A 26,243-nucleotide genomic window follows, 5' to 3' on the forward strand; every position below is an offset into this window, starting at 1 on the left:
CTTGGTCTCCCTTTTCTATTAATAAATAATGATCACTTAATCTTAATTTAGTTATACGTACGTCTATTTTTAAATATAAAAGAATTCAGATATGTTTCTTTTTTATTACTTTTTTTTTTTTTAAATGTTTTATATAACAGAAGTTTACTGTAATTATGTATTTCTCAAATTTAAGTTCAGTGGCGGATCCAGGAATCTTCATTAGTGTGGGCCCACTGACTGACCTAAGAGGTGGCCCGCTTCAGTCACGCTTCAGTGATTCCCTATATAAGCAACCAAATTTTTCATATATATTATTATATATATATACGTAAACCATGTGTAACATCCTGCATGCAGAGTCTAGATTCTTTGATAGAGTGAAAGCTTCATATATACAATAAGGGATTTATAATACAATACTCTAGTTAACTATAGTAAACTTTGGACCTTTATTTTTAATTATAATGGATAGCGACTTCTTATTGCTTAATTTGATGCATTCTTTTGTATTCCCAAAATATTTTTACCAAATAATATAAGGAAGTTTTTCAAAACAAGTTTTATCAGTAAAATCAGGAAAGTCAATTTCTTTATGAGATACATTTGCCCTCTGGACAGTTCGGTTTTAAAAGCTCTTCAGAGCTTATGTTTGTAATTGCTTGCTTATACGTATACCGACTCTAAATAAAGCGTTATGTCTTATGTCTTTAGTTCTTTCATATAATGTTATATATGTATCCATAAAAAATAACCTCTGAATTATATGTAGCAATTGGTCATAGTATTAAACAAACTGCATATGCTACATAATGTATAAATACTTTCTTATACATGATCTTATATTACGGATTTTTTCTCAGCAGTGGGAGTTAATTTCCTGACAGTATTATTCAAAGTTTCATCTTGCGGATCATGCCGGCAAAATTTTGATGATGATAAAAAAATCTCTAATCGACGAACGGTTGAAATTAGTAGGAGAATTAAAATAACTATTCTTACAAAAGTGGTTTTTTTTTAAGAAAAGAGGGGCGTAGTTGGTTCCCATGGGACTGTGCTTATTGATTTGCGAAAACATGTCCTCCAAACGTAACAAATATGTTGTCAATCAAGATATCAACTGACATCTTGATAATGTCAGTTTCAGCTGAGTAGTTTATGTTTGAATCAGAATGATTTATTTTCGAAGTAGCTAGGATTAATTGACAATTCCTCCCTAATTAAGATATATATATCTTTATTTCCTCCAATAATGAAGAGCATAAGTTAAGATGTATTAAAATGTCTCTGAAATTTTCAAGTTTGTGTCAGTAATTTTTTAAGTTCAGCTAGAAACTGATAGATATTCAGATACATTTTGTTTACTTTCTTTAGGTGTTCGTCAAAATTGAAATGCGCCTTTTATGAAGGATTATGAAGGATTTACAAATACTCGGTTTATTAAAAATGCTATCGTTGGATGACAATATTACAATGGGTGCTCCACAAAGACAGGGTGCTCCAATAGAATGGAGGAACATTACCTGTAAAATGAAAATGAAATTGTGAACTGGGAACCAGAACCACTTTCGTTTTTGCGCAGCACGTGTGGAAATAACCGGCTTACCGGCTTCTGGAACAATCGACCTGAAAAGCTATTCAAGGACATTCACTGGTCAGTTTTATGTTAATTTCATATTCCAAAATGTCATTGAAAACATTGTACAACCTCTCAAAACAAATCAGCAGCAACGTTTTAAGGTGTAGCCGATATAATTATAATATCCGGTCAAGTTCAGCACGACCAGGACATCCTGAACAGTTTCATTTTTCAAGAAGAAAATATTGTACGGTAAATCACAAAGAAAACCCCAAAGATTGCACCAAACTGCATGTGTTCATTTATATTTTTTTTTATTGTTAATGCATGTTGTAACAATTTATATGCAAAATAACGAATAATGGAATTATTTCAACCTCTGTGGGTCCTACATGTACCACAGGGGCTTGTTACAATAGACCACTTTCGAGTTCATCCGTCACCGGCAAAAACTCGTCAATTATGCACGCCTTTATGACGTCATTTACCAGATAGAGGGGCTCGCCTGTATCCCTGCACTATTTACGTTCATCAAGCGTCTTAGTGATCGTCTTTGTGCAGGATAAACTAGAAATAATGGTTGCTCTGTAGGTACTTACTGACAATTCCCTAATGACAGCAGTGTTGATTGTCAATTTTGAGAATTCAATATGCCGAATAATTCGTACAATATAGAATTATAGTTTTCCAACCACTCGCTCAACATTGGAAGGAAGTGACGACGCCCCTAAACGCACAAATGACGTTGATAAAGGCGCGTATAATTGACGAGTTTTTTCCGGTGACGGATGAACTCGAAAGTGGTCTATTGCCGGGTTTACTATCCGGAGAGTGCCGAAAATATATTTTCCGATAGGTGTCGTTTTAGTACTTTCATTTTCAAATTTAGGGCCTCGATTCCTTCTATTTCAGAAATGTCGAGTTTGTTTTAGGGATTACAATAGTTATATAGGTTACTTTAGGTAACAAATATATGTCATTGGAGAGATAATTCAAGTGGGAACATATTTATGCAGGTCACAAAGTAAGTGAAAGTTTTAGAAAAAATTTACAACAATAATTTGAAGCATTGTCGCAAATTAGCTTCCTCCCTTGTGTTTTTTTAGGGGTTCGTATTGATAGTAAACCCGGCAATTGTAACAAGCCCCTGTGGCCCGGGTAAAGAAAAAGCGCCTGGGGATAATAAAAAGCGCCCGGAGAAGAAAATATAACGTCCGGGGAACAGAAAAAGCGCCCGGGGAAAATATTTAGATATTTTATTGGCATGAGACAACTTTGGAAATTATGGACATTGATTTTTTTTTAAATTTTAGACAAGTAATTTGCAAATTCAGATAATAGACATTTTTAATAAAGCACAAAAGCAAGTATGAATATTTCAATTTTAACAATAATATATGAATACTATTTCGAAAGACTGATAATAATATTAATGGATCACAGTTTATGCGGAAGATTTATAACATGTAAGACATCAAAAGACATGTTGCACCATGCAGTTTCGAAAATTATAGACCTCAGGCACCGAATATTTTTAGTAACCGGCAAAAAATACATTTTGATCGAGGACAATGTCCTTAATGATTCTTCTATATATACTCTTATTTATATTTATTTACTTACTTATATACAATTTTGAAATCTAAAATGTAAAAGTACAACAACAATTTAGATGTAGCATCGTACATATCCCCATTTTTATTAAGGACAAAACAAGCAATGATTAGTAATTTTTTAAGGAAAAAAAATATTGTTATGAATTATTATTATTTTCTTCTCCCAGGCGCTTTTTCTGTTCCCCGGGCGCTATATTTTCTTCTCCGGGCGCTTTTTCTTTTCCCCGGGCGCTTTTTCTTCACCCGGGCGCATTTTAGTAGGACCGACCTCTGTATATAAAATCTAGGATATATTAAATTATTTGAAGTTTATCATGTTTATAGGGTTTCCTTTTTCAAGTTTTTAAAAGTTATATTTTTAAGAGTCTGAAGACAGTTTCCACTGTTTTCTTAGTCCAAAAATAGTTATGACACCTTGACAATCTATTTTTATTTATTCCTGTGACTGGCATCACAAAAAATGTAATAATTATCAGTGGGGGATCCAGAACTTTTTGTGAGGGGGCCTGCTCCAGCCACCCAGGGTCCCCTGGAATCGCCTATGATTATATGGACTAAATTAATCTGTTTTCTATACACAGACACTTGTTTCTTTCCATGGGAGCTATCCATGAAAAGACCATATATCAACGTAAATATATGTTAATACAGATAGTGGGTCTTCCTATGGACTAAAACAAGTGCCTGTGTTTTTATATCTTATCTTTGATCCTTTTGAGTATAAGTTCCTGGATTTACATTAAATTATCTACAACATAATTAGTCCAAATAATTATGAGGTCTTGGAAGGCTATTTTAAATTTTTACTTTGACGCCTAACATATATATTGAGATGTTAAATTTTTTTAGTGTGTATGTATCTGTACATTTCCTGTTTCAGTCCATATGCTCCAGTCATCACAATCAGCTAGGACTTGCCAAGTGCTGCAAAAAGTACTAGTCATTGGCTCATTTTTCCTGCTCTATAAATATCCTAGTGAGAACATTTAGAGCCATGTTTTACAGCTTTTCATACGCTTAAAGCATTGGTTGCCTTAATTTTTCTCTGACAATAGTCAATATCTCACAATCAGGTGAACACCTTAAGAAACAAGTCTGGTAAGTAAATTTATCAGTCTAACAGAGTCCCAGGGTCCATCTGACCTTGATCTTTGGTAAAGTTTTCATTAAACCTTCAGTAGGACCTTTATTAAAAAGACTTACATGTGTAAGCATATAAATCTGACACACTCATTAAAGCAGGCAGTTTTTTCAGCATGTGAACTCTTGTTTCACCCTATATTGTTTAGATTTGTCCACATTTTCGCATTTGTGTAGAACAAATAATAACAGAAAAGTATCATTCAGTGGCATAAAATTAACTCTTCTTATTATGTCTTCTCCATGATATTAATGTACTAAATACTTAGTCTTAAAACTGTTAATCTTTATACGAAAAAAGAAAACTCATGAGATTGAATCTTGCATCATAATTTTGCAGCTGCTTTTTTTGAATTGTTTTCAGGAGGAAATTAATCTCAAGTAAGTAGATTTGTTTGGTTCTGCTTTGCTTAATAGGTTTGCTTTTCACTGCCTTGACATGCAGAAGGTACAAGGTAATCACATAGAAAGTTACTTTACTTAATAGTAAATGTGGATGATAGTTCCTGTTTTTTCTCTCTGAATTTATGTGCATCATCATGCATAATCAATTTGACGCTAACAATAGCCGAAAACGGCCATTTGATGCCTGACGGTAAAGGGCATTACTACTATCTTATATCTATTTAAAAACTAGAAAAATTGAGCTTCAGTTTTGAAAACAAAAGTTTATGGTCAAGACTTGTTGTTTATCTTCAATTAATAGATAATTTCTCCAAAAAGAAGAACATACAAAATATAACAAACTACACATGCTCCAGATGAAGATTTTTTTTTTTACATTAGTTATGATATCTCATACATGTCATAAATAATGATGAAAATCATGATTTACCAAATGATTTAATTTCTAGTTTTGGTCATATGGTTTTGAAAATGCCAAATATTTGATACTTTTCAAGAATGTGGGTATTCTATTCAACAAGATTAGTGCTCTGTTACTTATAAATGAATTCTAATATATGTTACATTCATCCATGATTATCACAAAGATGTGAAACCGGTTGGAGAAAAATGTAGAGAATTAAAGGACTTTAAGAGCATTTCGAAATTTAATTTTATTTACATTTCTACTAGTAAGGACACAGAATTCAATTTTTAGTATATATACAACTTGTCTAAACATCAACCCATTAATGTTAGATTTCGCAAATATTTTGTTCTTCCCTCGCCCGGATTCGAACCCAGGTTACTGTGATATCGTGCCACCAAATCGCCTGCACTGCTTGCTCGACTTCACAACCACCTGGGCTCTACAAAAATAAAGCTTTCAGTGGCTGTGTGTTACCTTTCCTCGTCAGTTTTAATCTGGCGGCGTACTACAGTACATGATATATAAGAATGGAGATGTTATTGTTACAGATCAGCTCAATATATATATATATATATATATAACTCGTCTAAACATCAACCAAACAATGTTAGATCTGTAAATTTGCTTTTGCAAATTTTTGGTTCTTCCCTCGCCGGGATTCGAACCCATGCTACTGTGATATCGTGACACCAAATCGCCTGCACTGCAGCCGTCCCACTAGACCACACGACCACCTGGGCTCTCTACTGCTCAGTATATATATACTGCCTACGCTTAGATATTTGCTGCTTAGCTTTGGGTATATATCATGACATGTGTATCATGCAGAGTTCGCGAAAACCGTCGGTCCTGTCGGTCCTGACCGCCAAAATGAGGCTCGGACCAGTATGTTGTCCACTTGTGACGGTCCCGATGACCGATGCAAAAACGGCCGTTGCAGTGCCTATGTCGGCACGTTTTTTACATCGGTTATCAGATGGACCGTTTTTTCATTGGTCATTAGATGTACCTGCCGGTAATTTTCGGTACTGGTTTCCGATTTTTATTATAAACAAACCAACTGACCAAGGCGGCGAGCCACATGTGGCCTATCAAATTTGTTCAAGGAGCTGTTCCTGGCCAACGATCGGCGGTGGAACCTTATATAATAAATAAAGTTAATTTCCGTTGAAATAAGTTATTGATTTTATTGCAGGATAAAATTGACAGATTTTGTAGGACCAGCAAAAAATTTGTAGGACCGGCATATAATCTTGCTTTGTCAGTCCTATGACTGACGGATCAAAAAAAGTTTTCGCGAACTCTGATCATGTGTGTTACTTTTATATATATGTACTACTTAAAGGGATAATTCGCGATTTTTCACTTTTCATTTTATTATGTTCATAATACCATAAAAAAACATATTCACCAAGTTTTATTTTGATATGAAATCAAATAAAGGAGAAAATTGGGAATTATTAATTTAATTTCTTGAAACTTCCTGACTTATGTGACGTAGTTTAAGTCTTTGATGCATGCCGGGAGTGAAAATATCTCATTTAAGTCTTGTTCGTTAACCATCTAATAACGCAATTTAAAGCGCATCGACGACTTTTGGTGTAGCTATTAACCAACGAAAAATAAGTGATAGCCATGAAACTTTTAAAATTAGATTGTGTGGATATTTTAAAACGAATTTTAATAATAAAATTAATTCATACAATAGAACATTTTTATGATTTTTTCTACAAATACTTTAAACAAACATATGAAATTGACATGATCAATACAGTAATAAAAATACACATTTGTATTCTGACCTTTTGCCTCATTCCAGCAATCGTTTGGTGGAAATATAAATGTGTATTGTTTTGTGACACCTAAAGAATGTTGAGTGCGTCGGTTAACTCAAGGTAATTATAGGATTAGCATTATGTAATTCTAATCCTTTGATCCTCATTCAGTGAAATCTAGGCGTCACGGTTTACTGGCTTGAAGGTGTGAACAACATTTCGTATGAATTGAAAACGGGAGTCAGTCAAAGTTTTAGACACAGAAATCAAGGACTTATATAGACGTCCCTACAGAAATGTAAAAAAAAAAAATTAACGGGAATAATAAGGTCGCACAATAACCGGTCTCTAAAAACACCGCAAAGGACCTCCTTTGTGCACAAAGGAGCACTAAGGACCCTGAAGAAGTTTGATAAGAGCACAAAGGACCTGAAATTCCCTTTAAAACATAAAATTATTATAATTCCTGAAGAAAAATGATAAAAAAAATAACTAAATTTCAATAAAAAATGCGATTTTTATAATGTACGATTTGGTGTTGTCACCGGTATCGGTTTGGAACCGACATTATATCCGGGCTATGCGATAGCTCATGTATGTGGAATTTTTAACTAGTTCAACCAGTTATAATATTATATAAAAGAGACCATATGTCTTTGATTTTAATGAAAAAACGTCACTTAGTCTGCTTAATATTTTTGTTGTTGTAATAAAGAGACTTTACCAAAACTACGAAAATTATGTAAGTATTAAATAAATAAAGCAAACACTGTTTGTCAAGATTTATATCCATTTGAAAATTTCAAGAACTTGCGACAAGTTTAGGATCTCTTTACAAAGACCTTAATAAGACATTTTCAAGATGAGATCTGATACATAGGCGGATTTAGGGGGCCCCAGGCCACCCTTTTTGGGAAAAAAATGGTTGCTTATATAGGGAATCACTGAAGGGTGACTGGAGCGGGCCCCCTCTTAGGTCAGTCAGTGTGCCCCCACTTATGAAAAATTATGGATCCGCCACTGTGATATATAACCGAGGAGGTAAATGGACAGAAAGCAGGATAGGATAAAAAGTCACAAATATTTTTTTGATTATTGTTTCAAAATATTTTTTTTTTTTTTTTAACATATATTCATTTTTAAGTTGAGGAGCTCATTAACCTTGATAAAAGGAAAATGTATTAACTTTTAATCATGCAGAGGATATATATATTTGGCAAAATGAAGCCATTTAAGCCTCGTTGACATTTTGTTTTCGTAACAATTATTTAATAATTATTGATATTTATTGAATTAATTTTTATTACAAAGTTGCTTCATAAATAAAACTTCAAGAAAATACATTTTTCATCAAAAGAAGTGTTTTCGTGTTCAAAGAAAACTAACGTCAAAACTGAATTGTTTTTTTTTTGTCCTGTGACTTTCTGTCCGTTACTATTTTGTGCAGAATCAAATTAGAATTGTATTAAAATTTCTGGAAAAAAAAGTAATCAAAAATCAACCTAATTTCTTATCTTTAGAATAAATCACATACTGTTCCTTTGTGGCTTAGAAACGTTTTTTTAAAGTAATTTGAGACTCACATAGTAAGAACATTTCGGTACATACTTTGTTTTTGTGTAGAATAAAATTTTGTAAAACAATGTGTGTATTGAAATAAATTTCATGAAACACGAATAGACAAATCCAAATTAATTACCTACCTTTAGAATAGTGGCCATACTTTGTGCCTTTAAACAAGTTTTCGTCATAGCAATAAATATAACCATACATAAAAAAAAACTGATGATGAAATATGAGACCAGTTGAGAAAAAAAACCCAGCAAAGCATCGGTATCCTTACATGATTTTCGTAGTTTTGGTAAAGTGTCTTGCCTTAAAAAAAATTATAACAACAAAATAATTGAGGTTTTTATCAGTTATATCATATTTAAAAATTCACATACATGAGCTGTCACACAGCCCGGATATAAAGTCAGTTTCAAACCGATATCGGTGACAACACCAAATCGTACATTATAAAGATCGCAATTTTTATTGAAATTAATAAAAAAAAAAAACATTTTTCTTCAGGAATTATAATAATTTTATGCTTTAAAGGGAATTCCAGGTCCTTTGTGCTCTTAACAAACTTCTTTGGGGTCCTTAGTGCTCCTTTGTGCACAAAGGAGGTTCTTTGCTGTGTTTTTAGAGACCCCACAATAACTGGATAGCTGTTGTTTTATATTTTGCATAAGCATGATAAGATCACTTTTAATAATTTTAACTGAAGTATAAATTCATAAATAAAAATAGCCTTCTAATCACGAGTGTATGAACTATCTTAGATTAGGATCGGCAGCCTTAAATATTTCAAACAGATCATTAACAATTGCAATTTTATAATTTAGTACATCCAAAGTTATCTTTTTAAATTACCTATTTAGGAATTAATGTTTTCATCAAAATATTTCAAATCTCACAACGCATGAATACGTCCAGTTGCGTACATATAACATGCATGTCGGAACAATTGTGATTATGACGAATGTCTTCCTTTATTCGAGAACAATCTAATTGATATATAAATGTTCATAACTTCGATGAGCCAAAGAAAGTTATATATCGACCTGTATTTAAATCTCTTCTTCTTCTTTTGGTATACAATAGTCTTTCGACATTTGATGATTACATACTGTTGGCATACGTGGACTAGTCTACTAACAAAACTTTTACCCCGATTTACACAAAATGTATGTTTCTTTCTTATGTACAATGTATACATGTACATATTTGAATTTTCGCCATAGTTCCGTAACTTTTTTATCCTGGCGTATATACGAATGGTCGACAAGTGCGTACATTTTTTTAAATCAAAATTTCTGGTATGGTCCGATCTGTCCTTCGCCATTGACAAAAAATATGTATATAGATTTTTATTTCATCAAATCTGTTGTTTATTTTTAGGTATCATCTATATTTTTTTAAATAATTTTCTTTACATCAGAAATGTTATTCATAAACAAGCGTATGAGTTTAGTAATGACTTGTTTATAATATCACTTTCGGACACGCAAGATATTATACACCTTATAGTTCAAAATGGAAAGTTATAAGTTATCGGCCGTGTACACTGACCAATACCCTAAGAAGTGAAACGATGCATGAGTTTGCAAGCTCGACAGGAAATCGCTTGAATACCTGGACGTGTCACACCCCCTGCAATACCTTTGGGAGTAATACCTTTAGCCATGCAGGTGATCAGTGGAGCGAGATCCTAATTTATTGGAATAAAGTTTATTACATAAAAGAATTATGAACTAATTAGATTTCCGAAAACAATTCAAGTTTCACGGAACACTTATTTATGATTTGAAATTTTTACTTTTTAACTAATTCCAATATTATCATTATTGTTAAAAATAACAGATCATGGTTATTAAAAAAAAAATAAGAAAATTTTCCGTATCAACTTAGTTATAGTTAACTAGTCGGATAAAACAACCGTACGATTGACAAGATATCGACACTCAATTACGACTACATCGGGTTACTGTAGTTTTGGTCCTTAGACATATCTTGGGTGCAATTCGGAGAAGGTAACAAAATGGCCGACCGGAGAGAAATGATACTCTAAATTTAAAATCGATTGTGATCTCTTATCTAGCAGAATAAAACTTTAATATTTATGAATTTGAGCATTTTTATACAGAATGAACATAATATCAATTTTTGATTTTTTTGCGAAGTTTACCTTTAATTGTATTGTATTATTTTTTACGCTATTGTTCATTTAGGTGTAGGTTAAACATTTAACACAAATAACTAAAAAAAGTTTTTTTGGGCCAAAATTACCAGTTTCAGTGCCTCCTGGACCAATTTTTTTTTTAATATTACTATACAATAAATATGGAAATGTTCTACATAGTGCTATTAAAAAAAATGTTAGGAATAGAATGATATAAATGGTGCTCAACTATGAATGTCCTTGAAATACAAAATGGGTGTCCAGCAGGGACAATCTAAAAATTTAGGGTAAGGAGGTAGAAATAGGAAGGCAGGAGACAGATGTTTATTTTCTAGGCCCAATCATGATACTGTGAACGTACTTTTATAGTTTGTGAAAATCTATTATCTTGGTTTGGGCCAATGTTACCTGTGTAATGGGTTCTTCTTAAATTTTGTGGATTTTAGTTTTCTAAAAATAATGGACGTATAATAGAGGTGATGAATTTGAAGCCATAAAAAAAAAATGATTTTTCAACATAATAATATGTGGTTTTATAACAATTTACAGGTCATGGCAAACCAAGGTATCATTTTCACTGACTTTATTATAATTATATATTATTATTGTATAATTATTATAAACACTGTTACAATATGAAGATACCCTGCTGAGTAATTACACGCTATGGTTTTTATCTGTTTAAACTCATAGGTAACCAAGTCCATTGTCCTTTCCAAAAATTGGTTTCTATATGGTCTTTCATTACATGAAAACATACATCAGATATTAATAGAATAATTGCATTAAATCCACTTTACTGAAAACTTGAAACAGTTTCTCAAACTTTCAATCCAAATCATTAAAAACTTGAGGCAGGCATTACTTACATGAGACCTGAATTTTAAGCTTTTATTAATCTGTGATCAGTTTCACAATAGTGAAGATACTACCCAGCTGAGTAATTACACACTAGTCTATATATAGATGTTTTTTTTAACATGTTTAAGTCACAAGATAACAGTTCATTTGTCTATTCAAATTTGTTTTCCATAGGGTTATTAAATGAATCTTTTGAAACATTAACAACATAATGTTACTATGTTCATGATGTTATGAACCACAGTGTTACTATGTTCATGATGTTATGAACCACAGTGTGACCTTGATGTTCTATAAATTTATTAAACAAGAGTTACCTACATGTATATATATATATATATCTATACAACTCGTCTAAACATCAACCCAACAATGTTAGATCTGTAAATTTGCTTTCGCAAATTTTTGGTTCTTCCCTCGTCGGGATTCGAAACCCATGCTACTGTGATATCGTGACACCAAATCGCCTGCACTGCAGCCGTCCCGCTAGACCACACAACCACCTGGGCTCTCAAAAAAAGAGCTTTCGCTGGCCATGTGTTACCTTTCCACGTCAGTTTTAATCTAGCGGCGTATTACAGTACATGATATATAAGGCATGAAGATGTTATTGTTACAGATCAGCTAAATTATCTATAGTAAAGGATCCTACAAATTAATGTAAGATACAGTCACAGAAAATAATTATATTCATAAGGGACGACATCAAAAGATCGATGTAGGATAAAAAACTTAAATCAAATAGTTTGGGGGTGGGGGGGTCAACATTGCTGCAAGTTTTGTTAATCTAAAATCGATTTTACCTATATCCATATTGGTCAATCAATTTTTCCCAAATTAAGTTAAGAAGGGGGGGGGGGGGGGGGGGGGGTCAGTGAAAAAACTATGTGAATTAAGTTTTTTATCCTTCATTGAACTTTTGATGTTGTCCCTAAGTACGTCTGAGTCAGTGACAACTCTACAACAGATGTGTCCATCGGATCACCATCAATGATGGTGATACATGGCTGTGTACATAATGTATATACAACTCGTCTAAACATCAACCCAACAATGTTAGATCTGTAAATTTGCTTTCGCAAATTTTTGGTTCTTCCCTCGTCGGGATTCGAACCCATTCTACTGTGATATCGTGACACCAAATATATATATATATATACACGGTTTGTTTTCTTTGTTGCCATGACACTAGTCGTGATAGTACCACTTGACAAAATCACTTGAACCTTAAAACACAAGATGACAGACCGTGAAATTCAATTTCAGGTCATTTTAGGTTTAATGATTTTGAAATTTACAATTCAATAGTCATGAAATAAAAAAAAATAATTCCAGGTCATTATCGTTAAAAATTTGGTTTGGTAATCATCTTTATGCATTGTTTTTTTAAGAGGTACATGTATGATCTGTTATCCCAAGATCACCTAATTCTTCTTATAAATATTAAAAAAAAGGACCTTTCACATGTGAAACTGTTGCTCTTGATGACATACTCTCTGTTTTACAGGCTCTTTGATTTTAAAGTGTCCCTGGATTTAATTTCTCTCGGTCTTGTTGGTTATTGAGTAAAAAATTATGTGAAACAAAAATCAATTCATTCTATTTAAAGTGAAGTTAGATACAGAGTTTATCCATTCTATTAATTATGACTTAATGATTAAACAGGTTAAACGTTTGACATTGATTAGAAAATCAAAACTTTTATTGATTGCTCCTGCTTCTTAACATGCATCTGTTCTAAAACACTTGTATACAAAAAACATTGATTTCAACATAAATCAAATTAAATATCTGGATAGTATGGTCAGCTTTAGATTAAAAATATTCTCACAAAAATTGTAAAATGATTTTAACATGTTTAATAAATAAGATTAGTTTCTTCTTTCAGATGTCTAAAATTTTATTAATTTAATCAAAGTATTGTAGTTTAGTTTTTGTGTGTGACAGTGTGTGTGGATGCTGTACTAATTTTTGTAATGTTAGACTTGAAGATACAGCAGGTACTGCCAATTTCCCCAAATATTTCCTAAAAGCATAAAAGTTTAAAATGAATAAGACTATAAGTGCTTTTATCGTTAACCTTATCTTTAAATCTTTTATACTGATAAATTCCAAATGATTATGGAAGTATACATGATTTCCAAAGCCATATTTAAATATAAATAGTTGATGTTATTGATACATTTATGTTACCTAACCTTCTTTTAAGGAAAGCATATTTTCTTTTGTGGATAAGTTTAACATCATTTTAAGATTCAAAAGTTTTCTTTAACTAAATGGGAATTATGAATTCATCCTTTTATTGGTACATTTAAGTTTTGCTTTCATGAAATATTCAATGAAATATTCAATTAATTAACTGGATGATGTTTTCACTGAAGTTGATGGAGTTCAGTATTTTCACGACCATTATGTTGACATGTCAGCTAATTCAACATCAATATCTGAATTAAAATGTCCCATGGACAAATGTTGATCATGAATATTCTTGCATTCCTGATGTAAGTTGTCATGAAACTGTTCCTGTTATGTATAGGGAATATTTAAAATCATTAAAAGATCAAACCAAAGCTTTAGTTGAAACTGTTGATTTACTTGAGGAGGATCAAACTTCAGATTTTAACGGGGGATTTTTAAAGATGGAATCTCAGGTAAGATCATTAACACCTGCCATCAGTATTGGAAAAGTTGAAAGGATGTGAGAGCTGATAATTTATTGAAAAATCTTTAGAATGCATATGGTGCTTGCAGATGTTATTTGAAATGTGTTATACATTGATTTACACATGCTAAAATGTTGTAAAATTGTGTAAGAAATTCTTTAATTGATCCATAATTTTTCTTTCTTTAATATTCAACTTAAAAAAAATTGATTTGAATAAGAAATATACATTTGTATAATAAGGGACAACATCAAAAGATCGATGTAGGATAAAAAACTTAATTTGAATAGTTTGCTGCAACTTTTGTTTATCCTACATTGATTTTTACATGTATCTATATTGGTCAATCAATTTTTCCAAAATTAAGTTAAGAGAGGGGTTGGGGTGTCAGTGAAAAAAATATGTGAATTAAGTTTTTTTATCCCACATTGAACTTTTAATGTTGTCCCTATAAAGGGCCTATCCTTTCCTCCTTAAAAAAATGTAAAATTTCTGATATTGTTTTAAAAAAGTGACCAACATTTTATTTGTCACCTGTAGTCCAATATTTGATAAGAGAGCATTTCTGATGGTATGACAGAGCAATTTTGGATTTTCTTCCTCTGTTTTTTCTCCTTTTTTTATGTAATAGATTATGAGGAAATATGGTCTATTTTTTATTAAAATTTTCATACGGTTGTTTATTGGTCTACATTGAGGTCCAAAGGGTCCAAAATTAAACTTTGTTTGATTTCATCAAAAACTGAATTGTTGCAGCTTTATGGTATGCTGAATCTCATTGTGAATTTTTATTATGCCCCACCTACAATAGAAGAGGGGCATTATGTTTCTGGTCTGTGCCTCTGTTCGTTCATCTATCCATACGTCCACCCGTTCGTCCCGCTTCAGGTTAAAGTTTTTGGTCAAGGTAGTTTTTGAGTCCAATGAACTTAGAACACATGTACCCCATGATATAATCTTTCTAATTTTAATGCCAAATTGAAGTTTTGACCCCAATTTCACGGTCCACTGAACACAGAAAATGATAGTGAGAAGTACAGGTTGAAGCTTTGGTTGGTTTTTGGTCAAGGTAGTTTTTGATGAAGTTGAAGTCACATCAACTTAAAACTTAGTACACATGTTCCCTATGATATGATCCTTCTAATTTTAATTTCAAATTAAAGTTTTGACCCCAATTTGACAGTCAACTGAACATGGAAAATGATTGTGCGAGTGGGGCATCCGTGACCTACGGACACATTCTTGTTAATTTTTAAAAAAAAATTCACATAAGGCCGTATTAAGGATCATTAAGCTTTGAATAGTCCAAAATTAAATTTTTGGTGTTTTTTTATGTGCTGAATATCTCTGTGGTCTTATGCTCCACTTCAGGGAACATGGTGAAGCATTTTATTTAATCTAGATATATAGATGAAATTTGAAGAGGAAGATACATCACATTTTGGCATCAATTCAGCTCATATAGACATGATAAATGATAAAGGTTGATCATGTTTATAATATTGTATATAAGAAAAAATTATGTTTACAGGTTTTTGTAATCAACAACTTGTTGTTACATTTGTTTGTTATATTCAAAGGCCAAATCTTCTTTGAGAACATAAATAAGTTGAATGTGTAAATTGTCAGGTCCTAAAAGAAATGTCAGTATTGATTTTTTCATTTACAAGCTTATATAGTCTTGGTTAACCTGCATAACTAACAGGTAGCAAAGAGAATAGTGAAGGATAAAAAAATTACATTAAGAAAGGTTGAGTTTCATTTTTAAAAGATATATTTTTATTAATAGGATTTTTTTTCAAGCATAGTATTTACCTGTGCACATATGAAAAAGCATATTAAAAGGAATAAAGATTTTTGAAAAGCTTAAACCATTGAAAAAATTTGGTTAGGTTGGACACAATTATTCAGGTTGGTTAAAACAAATGGACAGGGTAGATTCTTTTGATTTAAAAAAAAAATAAAAATGATAAGAGGGGGAGAGGAACTTATAATTTACAATTGTTTGTATTGATACAGTTTACTTTATTTTGGGACATAGCAATATATAATCATTCTTTATATTATTCTTTTTATTACAGACCATGTCTCAGCTGAAACTCACTAAGCCAGCACCAGAATTCAGAGGAACTGCTGTTGTCAATGGGGAATTTAAAGATATTTCACTGGCAGATTACAGAGGGAAATATGTTGTATTCTTCTTTTATCCATTAGATTTGTAAGTACATGTAAATACCGTGTATAATATTTAGTATTATATAAAGTAGGAAATCAATGTTTAAAGGCCAGACTATTGTCTTTTTATGTTACCAAGGTCATGTTCTTAGTGTTGCAGTTCACAACATAAGGAAGCATATATCATGGATAACACAGGGAAAGTTAATTTTGTTTTCCATTTATTGTTACTTTTGAGGAATGAATTGAGTAAAAGGAATCATATTTGTAGAGGCATATTATTTTTATGTGTCTTGAACTCTTCTGTTCCCCAAACAGTGTATTATACATAAAAAGGATAATCTGAATCCATTAAAAAAACTGCATAGTTCAGCATTGAATGGATAATTTAATAAAGTATACGTTTTGAATCCTGTGCATTGTCTGCACTTCACAGCAGTAATAGAAAAAGATAATTAAATAATTACAATTGATTTTGAATTGAAAAAAAGGTGTTTGGTGTTTTCAAGGATTTGTATAGTTAGACAACTATACAAATCCTTGGTGTATTTATTCATGACACCAAATCTTTACCCCACAGACCGTTGTACAAAATGTATACAAATTTATTTACAATAATACTTTAAAGTATTTGTACAATGTATTTATGTACATGTAATTCTTTGTTATTTGGGTCAAATTAAACAACCATCCTATATCAATAAACTTTATTGACCAGTGGACACCTGCAAGGTACAAAGTTTGTTAAAGTGACCCATGATTTGTTTTAAAAGATTATTTAAGTGTTTGATTGCAAGTCATATATTAGTACATGTATACCGAATTATAAACTAATTCTAGCATGTGATTTGAAATAGTTAAAACTAGTGGATTTTTTTATTTAAATTGTACCCTCTGAAATGAATCCAAATGGAAGGGCTAGTCCAATAAAATATTTGTTGTCCTTATTGTGTATTCCATGGTAGTCCCAAGGGAGTGTCCTGAAAGTGCTCAAGGAGGATTTTTGAGTTTTCCCCAAATGAAAAATTAAAATAAAAAAAAGATAGATAGAAAATCCTGCAATTGGAGCACATTAAAATGCATAAAATAGGTTTTTCTTGGAATGTTCCCCCTCCCCTATCTAAATAAAAAAAAGTATAAGCAAGAATATGTTACATGTGTCCTCACACCGCCATGAGTATTGTATTTTCCTTGTGGTTTTAGATTAAACTGTTTTTGTGATAGCAATGCTACAGGCCATGCTATTGGTTACAGAACATGCATTTGAAGAAAGTTTTTTTTATTATTTTTCAGTACATTTGTTTGTCCAACAGAAATAATAGCATTTAGTGATAGAGCAGAAGAATTCCGTTCCATAAACTGTGAAGTAGTAGCTTGTTCAGTTGATAGTCATTTTTCGCATTTAGCATGGTAAGTATTAAAAATGGCAGAAGATAGATAGTTAACCTATGCCTTTAATGAGAAAAAAAACCATTCTGCATAGTCAGCTAAATGACAAATGTAAAATAATTCATACAAGAAAGCTCAGAGCCTGATTTATGAACTAAATAATGATTGAAGAACAAATATAAAATACAGCAACAAATGACAACCACTGAAATACAGGCTCCTGACTTGGGACAGGCACATACAGAATCTGGTGTGGTTAAATTAGTTTTAACCCTCCCTTAAACCTGGGACAGTGCTGTATATTTCACTAATTCTCTCCCCTACAAAATTAAACAAATCCAAAAACAAACAAAAATGAATTAAGAAGTCACATTCAATAGCACATTTAAAAAATCACATTAAACAGTAATAGTTAGTAAAAGTTCTACTTGAATAAATAATTACATCTCACTCAAAGAAAGATAACTCCTGACAGATGATTCTGTGTAAGAAATTCAAGATTCTTCTTATATTTTTTAATTTCCAGACATCAACAGATCAAAGCAACCAAAACATAACAGTTATTTCTTCATTGAAAAATTAATAAAATTTGGAATCTAAAGTAAAAATCATCATCTTTGGAGGTTAAAAAGTTCACACTATGCATAACTAATATTCTTGTGTCCGTGCAAATAATTCATTTGCAATTTGAATGATATAAAATATATTTTCCTAATGCTGAATTAACATATATTTTCATTAATGTTTTTCAGGGTAAACACTCCAAGAAAGCAAGGTGGACTTGGAAACATGAAAATTCCTCTCCTCTCAGACATAACAAAAGAAATCAGTAAATCTTATAATGTATTGAAGGAAGATGAAGGAATAGCTTTTAGGTAAATTCACTGAAAAAAACCCAAAAAGAATATAAAATGAGATATGCTGAAGATACATATTGGACATTATAAGAGAATTGTTTTCTGAAAAAATCTATGAACAAATTATTGCAGAAAGTTGCTGCTTAACTATTAAAAAAAGTAACTCCAATGTTTCATGTGTACTTTAAATACTTTAGATTAATGTATTGTTACAGCAGTAAACATCAGTTAAAAAATACCTTTTTAAAAAGACCTGATTGTATACCACAAAAAACAGTTGCATATTTAAACTAAGTGGATTCTTGTATGAAAGAAAATATGATGTGTCCAGATGCTCTTAGGCCAAAAAAAAATATATGTATGTTTCCTGCTGCCAAGGCAAATAAATCAGGGTCGGTAGGTCAGGCTTTTTTTTTTTCTTTTTCTTTTTTCTTTTTTGCACTCCCTGTCAGATTTGCAGTCGGTTAAATGTCATATTTGGTTAGGGTCCTGTACCCAAAAATGATTTAATCCCTTTAAAGAAGCTTTAATTGAATAATTCTACCAGTGCCTTAATTGTAGCACATTTGTGCTGGGAGCAGCCATTTTATTGTTTGGGCACAGTAAAATACGGATCTGGATCGGACCGGAATCAATTTTTTACCGGATTTGAATAAAAGAACCGGGGTTGGGGTTGGGGGGGTGGGGGGTTGAGTCAGGGTCGGTCAGGAAACAGGAAACAGACATATATTTTTTTTTGGCCTTAAATGAAATTTATACTGGCTCCTTTAGGTTTTTAGTTTTTTTGTAATTTTTGAAATTCCATAATTTACCAAACGATTTTAGAACAAGTGAAAATAACAAAGTTTTACATTGACCTGTTTTATGTTTCAGAGGATTATTTGTAATTGATGACAAAGGAAATCTCCGACAGATGACAGTAAATGATCTTCCAGTAGGACGATCAGTTGATGAAACTTTACGTCTTGTACAAGCTTTCCAGTTTACTGATAAACACGGAGAAGGTAAGATACAGGGGTTATCTATCAGGCAGACTGGTACTTTCCCCATTTGTAGGCATTTCTTGTAAATAGCATAGGAGAGTAAAAGTCCTGAGTACCAACTCCTTATGAATGGCGTGAAGATGTTGCTATCTAAACAGATGGTGTAGTTTGTAAACTTGCATTGGTGATTTTTCTATAAAATAAGATATTTAAGATGTTATATTTAATTACTATGAACGGTATATATCTCAACTATTGTTTAACTTGTTTGCAAAATGAAAAATAACAAATTGATAAAGAGAGTTGACAAAATCCATAGTTAAAGAATAGAACTTTTTGTGTTATCTTCATTTAAAAGTGACACATGCAGTAGGTGATTACTAATAGTAAATTTTGGTGTATGACAATATTAATTCCCCTGCGTTCACAAAGATCAAAACTTTTTAAAATTACGACTCAAATTTATAAAGATTTAGTTACTGAATCCACTATCCTGAGATTTGGTTTAAAAGTAGACAGTATAGGCAAGATGTTGATAGGTTTATTTAGTATGACTAAAGGTTGGTTTAAAAGTAGACAGTATAGGCAAGATGTTGATAGGTTTATTTAGTATGACTAAAGGTTGGTTTAAAAGTAGACAGTATAGGCAAGATGTTGATAGGTTTATCTAGTATGACTCAAAGGAAGCCCCTTTAAGGTTCATAAATTCAAACCAGACTAGATTTTGATAAAAATTTAGAGTTTTCTGAAAAGGATGTAATATGTGTTTTAAGCTTTTTAAAAAGATTAGATGGATGTTTCTTTTCATGCCATAATTTTACACAATTTCTATAAATCCTGGATATCCATGATATCCTTGATTTATTTATTGAACAAAACCAAAACTATTACAAAATTGCTGAATCAATATGTTAAACACTTCCATTGTTTTTCAATAAAGTATCAGATTTGTCCTCGGTACTAATTTTATTTCATTCCTCGTCTTTTTACAGTATGTCCAGCAGGCTGGAAGCCAGGAGCAGACACAATGAAGCCAGACCCTAAGGGAAGTCAGGAATACTTTGGGAAACATTCCAAGTAAAACAACAAAAATGGCAGCCAAAATACTCAAATCAATTGCAGTTGGTGGATTATCATGTCTCTATAAATATCATTTGATGTTCTGTATTTTGTGCATTTATTGTTGTAAAACGCATTTGAATTCAAATTTTGATAATATTTGATGGCTTTACACCTCAGATATTGTTAATGTTAAGAATACTAACATTTAAAAATTTGAAATACTTGAAAATTTATTTGCTTCATTTATCATGAAAAGAACAATAACTGCTGGTAAAAAGGTTTTTTTTTTTATGTTTTATTTTTTAATCACTGATGTGCACATTGTTAATTTGGATCTATTTTCAATTTCCTAGATACTAAAACTTCATTACTTTAGACCATTATGAATACAGATTTTTAAATTATAATTTGTACTTGAGATTATAAAAAAAAAAGTTATTACAAAAGTGGTCTGGGTTCTGTCTCTTTCTTGTGAATAAATAATTTTGAATTCACTTTACAGTCAAATATGAGTGCTCAAATCAAATGTTATATTGTTACATGTGAAATAGTTATACAATTGTTACTTATAGAACTTAAATCAACACAGAATGTTATTGTGTAAGTCTACAATCATGTTGTTAAATTGTACAAAAAAAAGTTCTAATTATTATGCTTCAAAAAGAAGTTTTCTATTATTTTGGAATAACCTTTAGAAACATTTAAAGAAGTTAAAAGAAGAAAGTGGTACAATTTATATGAATATGTATTTCATAAATTGTTTAACATGCTGTGCTTGAGTATTTGTCAGAACAGTATTTTCTATATTATTCAACTACATGAAAAAGAAAAAACAAGAAAATACTAACTTATCAAAATGTTTTAAAAAGAAATTTTTGAATATAAAATTGTTTGCTGGCTATATTTTTAGGCCATATTAGATGTCCAAGTTTGATTTATCATAAAGAAATGTTTTCTGTGTATATAGGTTTTGTTTAGTCCCTCTGTTGTCTTTAACAAAGTAAAAACAAACCTATACATTGTTGAATGCATTATTATTATACCCTTAATTTAAAGCGTGGAGGGTCTCTGTGGCCAAATGATCTAATTAGTCCAACTACTGTATATATAGCAAGTCAACACTGAGGTGAGTTCTGCAAGTGCTGGGTAGAAGCCCTTGATTTTGAAAAGGATTGTCAGTTTCCTCTTGAAGGTAGTGGTTCCCTACCAGTAACCCACACAATAGCATAGTGCTCAAAGTCTCATTCATCCAATCAATCTAAAGAGGGCAATATATAGCAATTGTTGAGTCAGTGTCGTTAACTTTTACAAAAACTTCTCCTCTAAGACTACCAGGCTTAATTTAACCCAAAGTAGCCACAATCATCATTTGGGTATCTAGTTTTAAAAATGTGTCCGGTGACCTGGCCAACCACCCAAGATGGCGGAGTTATTACCGTAACCTTTATAGTCAATTTTCAACAATTTTTGGTAAATTTTTGTAATCTTTTTAAAAAAATTCTCTGAAACTACTAAGACAAAATGTAACCAAACTTGTTTACAATCATCATAAGAGTATCTAGTTTAAAAATATGTCTGATGACACTGACCACTAACCAAGATGGCATACATGTCTAAAAAATAGTACATAGGGTAAAATGCAGTTTTAGGTTTATATCTCTGAAACTGAGGTTGCACTCCACAGTTAGAAAATAAAATTAAAAAAGAGCCACGAAATGTTTTATCATCTCCTATTCCTGGATTTCTTATACATTAACCTAACTGTTTGTGTTGTACATGTGCATATGTATGTAGTCAGTATCTTCCATAGATTTGATTTTCAAAATTTACAAGGGTGAAAATTAATTCCTTTTATGTGTATCCATGGCAACATTCTGCATTTATTTCCCATAAAATATTGCAAAAAGGGGGGGGGGGACATGTCACATTTTACCCCAAAATTTGGATCAAGCTAGAATTTCAATGCCTTTGAGTGATACCTTTTCAGAAACTGTTTCCCTAAATCTTCCTGATAATCAAATATGCCTCATTTTTTCGTAAAATCCAATCACAAAGTTCGTGCGATAAAAAGTTGGAAAAAAACATTACAATAATTGTCAGACCAATGTTTGGTAGGGACATGCAAATACGGACTGTCATACAGAAAACAGCCTATATTACATACATTACATAACCTTGATGTTCATATAAACCCAATACAAAGGCTATTTTAATACTCGGCTATCCAAAAATGAATTTTATTGCACACTAGCTCTCATATTTGAAAAATTCACAGGGCCAAAATGCAAAACTACACACCTAACTGTTGAGTGCTACCTGAAGCATTTAGAGCAAATCTGACTGGTGGTAAAAATTTTCTTCATATGTTGGGTTGCTGCCTCTGAGTTAGTAATTTTATAAAAATTTTGCAATTATCTTAGATACTATTATAGTATCTAATGATATCTTATACTATAAATTATGATTTTAACTTTATTTTATATGCCTTCCAAAGCATCAGTAAATACAGGTGAGCGACACAGGCTCTTTAGAGCCTCTAGTTCATCGCCCAACTATTCCCCAACTGCTCATAGACATTTCATAGAATAGTCCTCACATGTTGTATTGTTTGCATCTCTGGTTTCATTTCCTCATTGGAATGACTTATTGATTTTTTCTTTGGTATTAAAAGGAGATGACCTTTGTTAATATATGAACCCTTCAGTACATGTTTGTATATGCATGTCCTCCTAAACCCAACATTGTATATTATAGTGAAACTGCCTCCGAATTTTTACCATACTATATAAAAATATGAAGATTTGGTATGATTGCAAATGAGACAACACTCCAACAGAGACAAAAAAAAGAAGGAGTTAACAACTACTGTAAATTCAGAAATTATTGAAAGCAATTTTTTTTAAAGGATGGGCACAAATGTGAGATAAATTTTTTCGATTTAGTGAAAATCTGCATACAGATATATGGACAATTACAATTTAGGGTCTTTAAATATCTGCTATATTTGTATGAGCTTTGGTGAGCTATTACTCCTGTTTCAAGCAAAGAACAAATACAGTATATATTTAAAGACACTAAACAATTGTCCTTATCATGCAATTAATTCTGTATATTGTTTTTGCTTGGAAAGACACAAAAACTCATATTTTATGCATTTATTTTTGATTTAAAATCCCTGGAGGCTCGTGTAGTAATATGAAAATCACATTCAGCTAAAGAAAGGTTCACAGAATAAGCTCAAATGGTCAACAATAAAACATCAGTCAAAGTATAAATAGTTTTCTATTCTAACATAACAACTAATTTCAACAGTAAAAATAAATAACTAAGCATATTCCGATTTGACATATGCTTCAGAATTTTTTTACATAGTTGATATTGTGTTACACATGTACACAAGTTTCTAATCAATGATTGACGCCGTAGAAAGTCCTGCTGTTCATGTTTGTCTGTTATAAAAAAAAATGGTATTAATTTTACTGTTCTAAAGAAATGCTTGAGAACAAACAGAACATATAAAATTAGTCTTTAGTTTTCATAAGGTCAAGCGAACATCATTGGAATGCAAATGCAATACGCATTCTGAGGTCACACAGGTTCATGTATATATCCCTTTGAAAGCGATATCTGTATAGTATACAGATACAGCCTAGCGATATCTGTTTAGCTGTATATATATGATAAGACGCCCAATTGCAGGATAAATTGATTTAGCTCATGGAAGTTCTAATTATTGTGAACTGTTTCCAGTCACATTATTTTGCATTAATAAAAACCTTGCAATGATTTCTGAATTTACAATATAGGTGACTTAACAACAGTGAGCAAAACCCGTACAGTAAAACATAGTAAGCTATAAAAAAGTAAAATCACAAAAATACTGAACTCCAAGGAAAAAGAAAAATGAAAAAAAAACACCTGATCAAATGGCAAAACCAAAAGCTCAAACACATCAAATGAAATGACAACTGTCATGTACCTGACAGGCATTTTCTTTTGTAGAAATTGGTGGATTTAATCTGGTTTTATAGCTAGCTAAACCTCTCACTTGCATGTCGGCCTATAAAATTCTACATTGACAACGATGTGTGAACAAAACAAACAGACATAATGGGTAAAAATGTCAAAAATAATGGTACATCAGTCAATATTGTGTTGTTATCTTACTCAGCATAAAAACAAACGAATTTGTTAACAAACATTTACCATGGCACAATAACACAATGACGGATGTATCAGTACAGAGCCACGTCGTATGTAACAAAGAAGTACAAAAAGTCATATAGACAAAGTATATTTAAAGCAAGAATACAAAAATTATCCTGGAACAATAACACAATGACGAGATGAACAAGCATATAGCCAGGTCATATGTAAAAAAGAAACCCTTAAAGTCATATTAGCAAAAATAAGGGACAAGATTGCAAAAATCATCTCAGAACAATGTCGGTTAAAATCTCATTAGAGCCTATGTTTTTCTATGTTTGTATACCTTGCCGACTCTAAATAGAGCTTATTCATTTATTATTTATTACACTGACATTTAAGAGTCGCGTCCAATGGATACCACCAAACACAGATTAAACAGTAAAAGTAATATTTACTTGGTCAAATCATCTAATATTACACTTTATTGAGGTGATAAACATATCTACTTCAAGACCATAATGTATCATTTGTGAAGTTGCGGAATATTTGTCAACAAGGTCTCGGTACCTTCCAATGAACTTTTAGAAAAAGGACAAGACGTTCTTTGACATACCCCTGGTTCATCAACTTTCTACTCAACATGTTGCTGCAAGCTCTGAAATACCGAATAAGTTGGGGAAATGTATATCCCACATGCAGGTGAAGTTGGTATATTGCTTCTGAGTGGGGGACATTAATATTTCCAAAATTAAAATCGTCTCGTTTGTCAAAGTTTCGGGTACTGATAAGACTGTGTATGTCAAATTCGAGATATTAGTTTTAAAATGAGGCAGAGGAAGCCGTGTCTGTTGTTTCTTTAATTTTTGGTTCTAAGAGATATATAAATGGAACCAAATCAGCAAAGTTTGGGTTGTTAATGGAAAAAACATTCTGACAAAGTGTTCAGTTCAACTTCTCTCGTTTATCCTATGCCCTGGCTTAGTTCTCAATGGAATCCATAATTATTTTAAATTATGGTTTCAATTGATATGTTTGGGGTTCTCTTAACTTCGGACCATGATATATCCTTTTTGAAGTTTAGTATTTTTGCGATTTTACTTTTTATACTTGTAAAAAAAATAACATAATTTGTGCAATGTGCATAAATCTTATATCTGTTTTAAAAATCTAAATGATGTTATTGAAATCTATAAAATAAGAGTTATCTGTATATGTCTATAATTGTAGTTGTACTCGGAACCTTATGTTCATTGTTCAGTCAATAACCCGAGTCATGCTAAAGCTTCTAAAACTCCTATATCTTCCATATAGTATACCTTCTTACATGGATAACCGGAACTAACAAAATATCTGACAAAATTACATACTACACCAACCACCAACCACCAACAATCGACTCCTTAAAGAAAACAGACAGATAATTAAAGAAATAAAAAGAACAAACAATGCATGGTCAAGATTGCCTCCCTTGGTA

The 26,243-nt window shown here is 31.7% G+C and overlaps 1 protein-coding gene across 5 annotated transcripts; it reads left to right on the plus strand.

Moving 5' to 3' along the window:
- Nucleotides 1-1,493: 1,493 nt before the first annotated feature.
- Nucleotides 1,494-21,647, plus strand: LOC134725758 (peroxiredoxin-1-like). Of its 5 annotated transcripts, XM_063589904.1 has the most exons (7): nt 1,513-1,633; nt 4,679-4,695; nt 16,236-16,372; nt 17,623-17,739; nt 18,471-18,593; nt 19,449-19,579; nt 20,551-21,647. In XM_063589904.1, the coding sequence occupies exons 3-7, from the start codon at nt 16,239-16,241 to the stop codon at nt 20,637-20,639; spliced, it is 594 nt and encodes a 197-aa protein (XP_063445974.1). In that variant the 5' UTR covers nt 1,513-1,633; nt 4,679-4,695; nt 16,236-16,238; the 3' UTR covers nt 20,640-21,647. The 5 variants fall into 5 exon arrangements, with proteins under 5 accessions (XP_063445984.1, XP_063445974.1, XP_063445955.1 ...); XM_063589914.1 differs by lacking the exon at nt 4,679-4,695 and having other exon boundaries at nt 1,494-1,633; XM_063589885.1 differs by lacking the exon at nt 4,679-4,695 and having other exon boundaries at nt 1,551-1,810.
- The last annotated feature ends 4,596 nt before the right edge of the window (nt 21,648-26,243 follow it).

The sequence above is a fragment of the Mytilus trossulus genome, chromosome 1 (assembly GCF_036588685.1).
Source record: "Mytilus trossulus isolate FHL-02 chromosome 1, PNRI_Mtr1.1.1.hap1, whole genome shotgun sequence".
NCBI lineage: Eukaryota > Metazoa > Mollusca > Bivalvia > Mytilida > Mytilidae > Mytilus > Mytilus trossulus.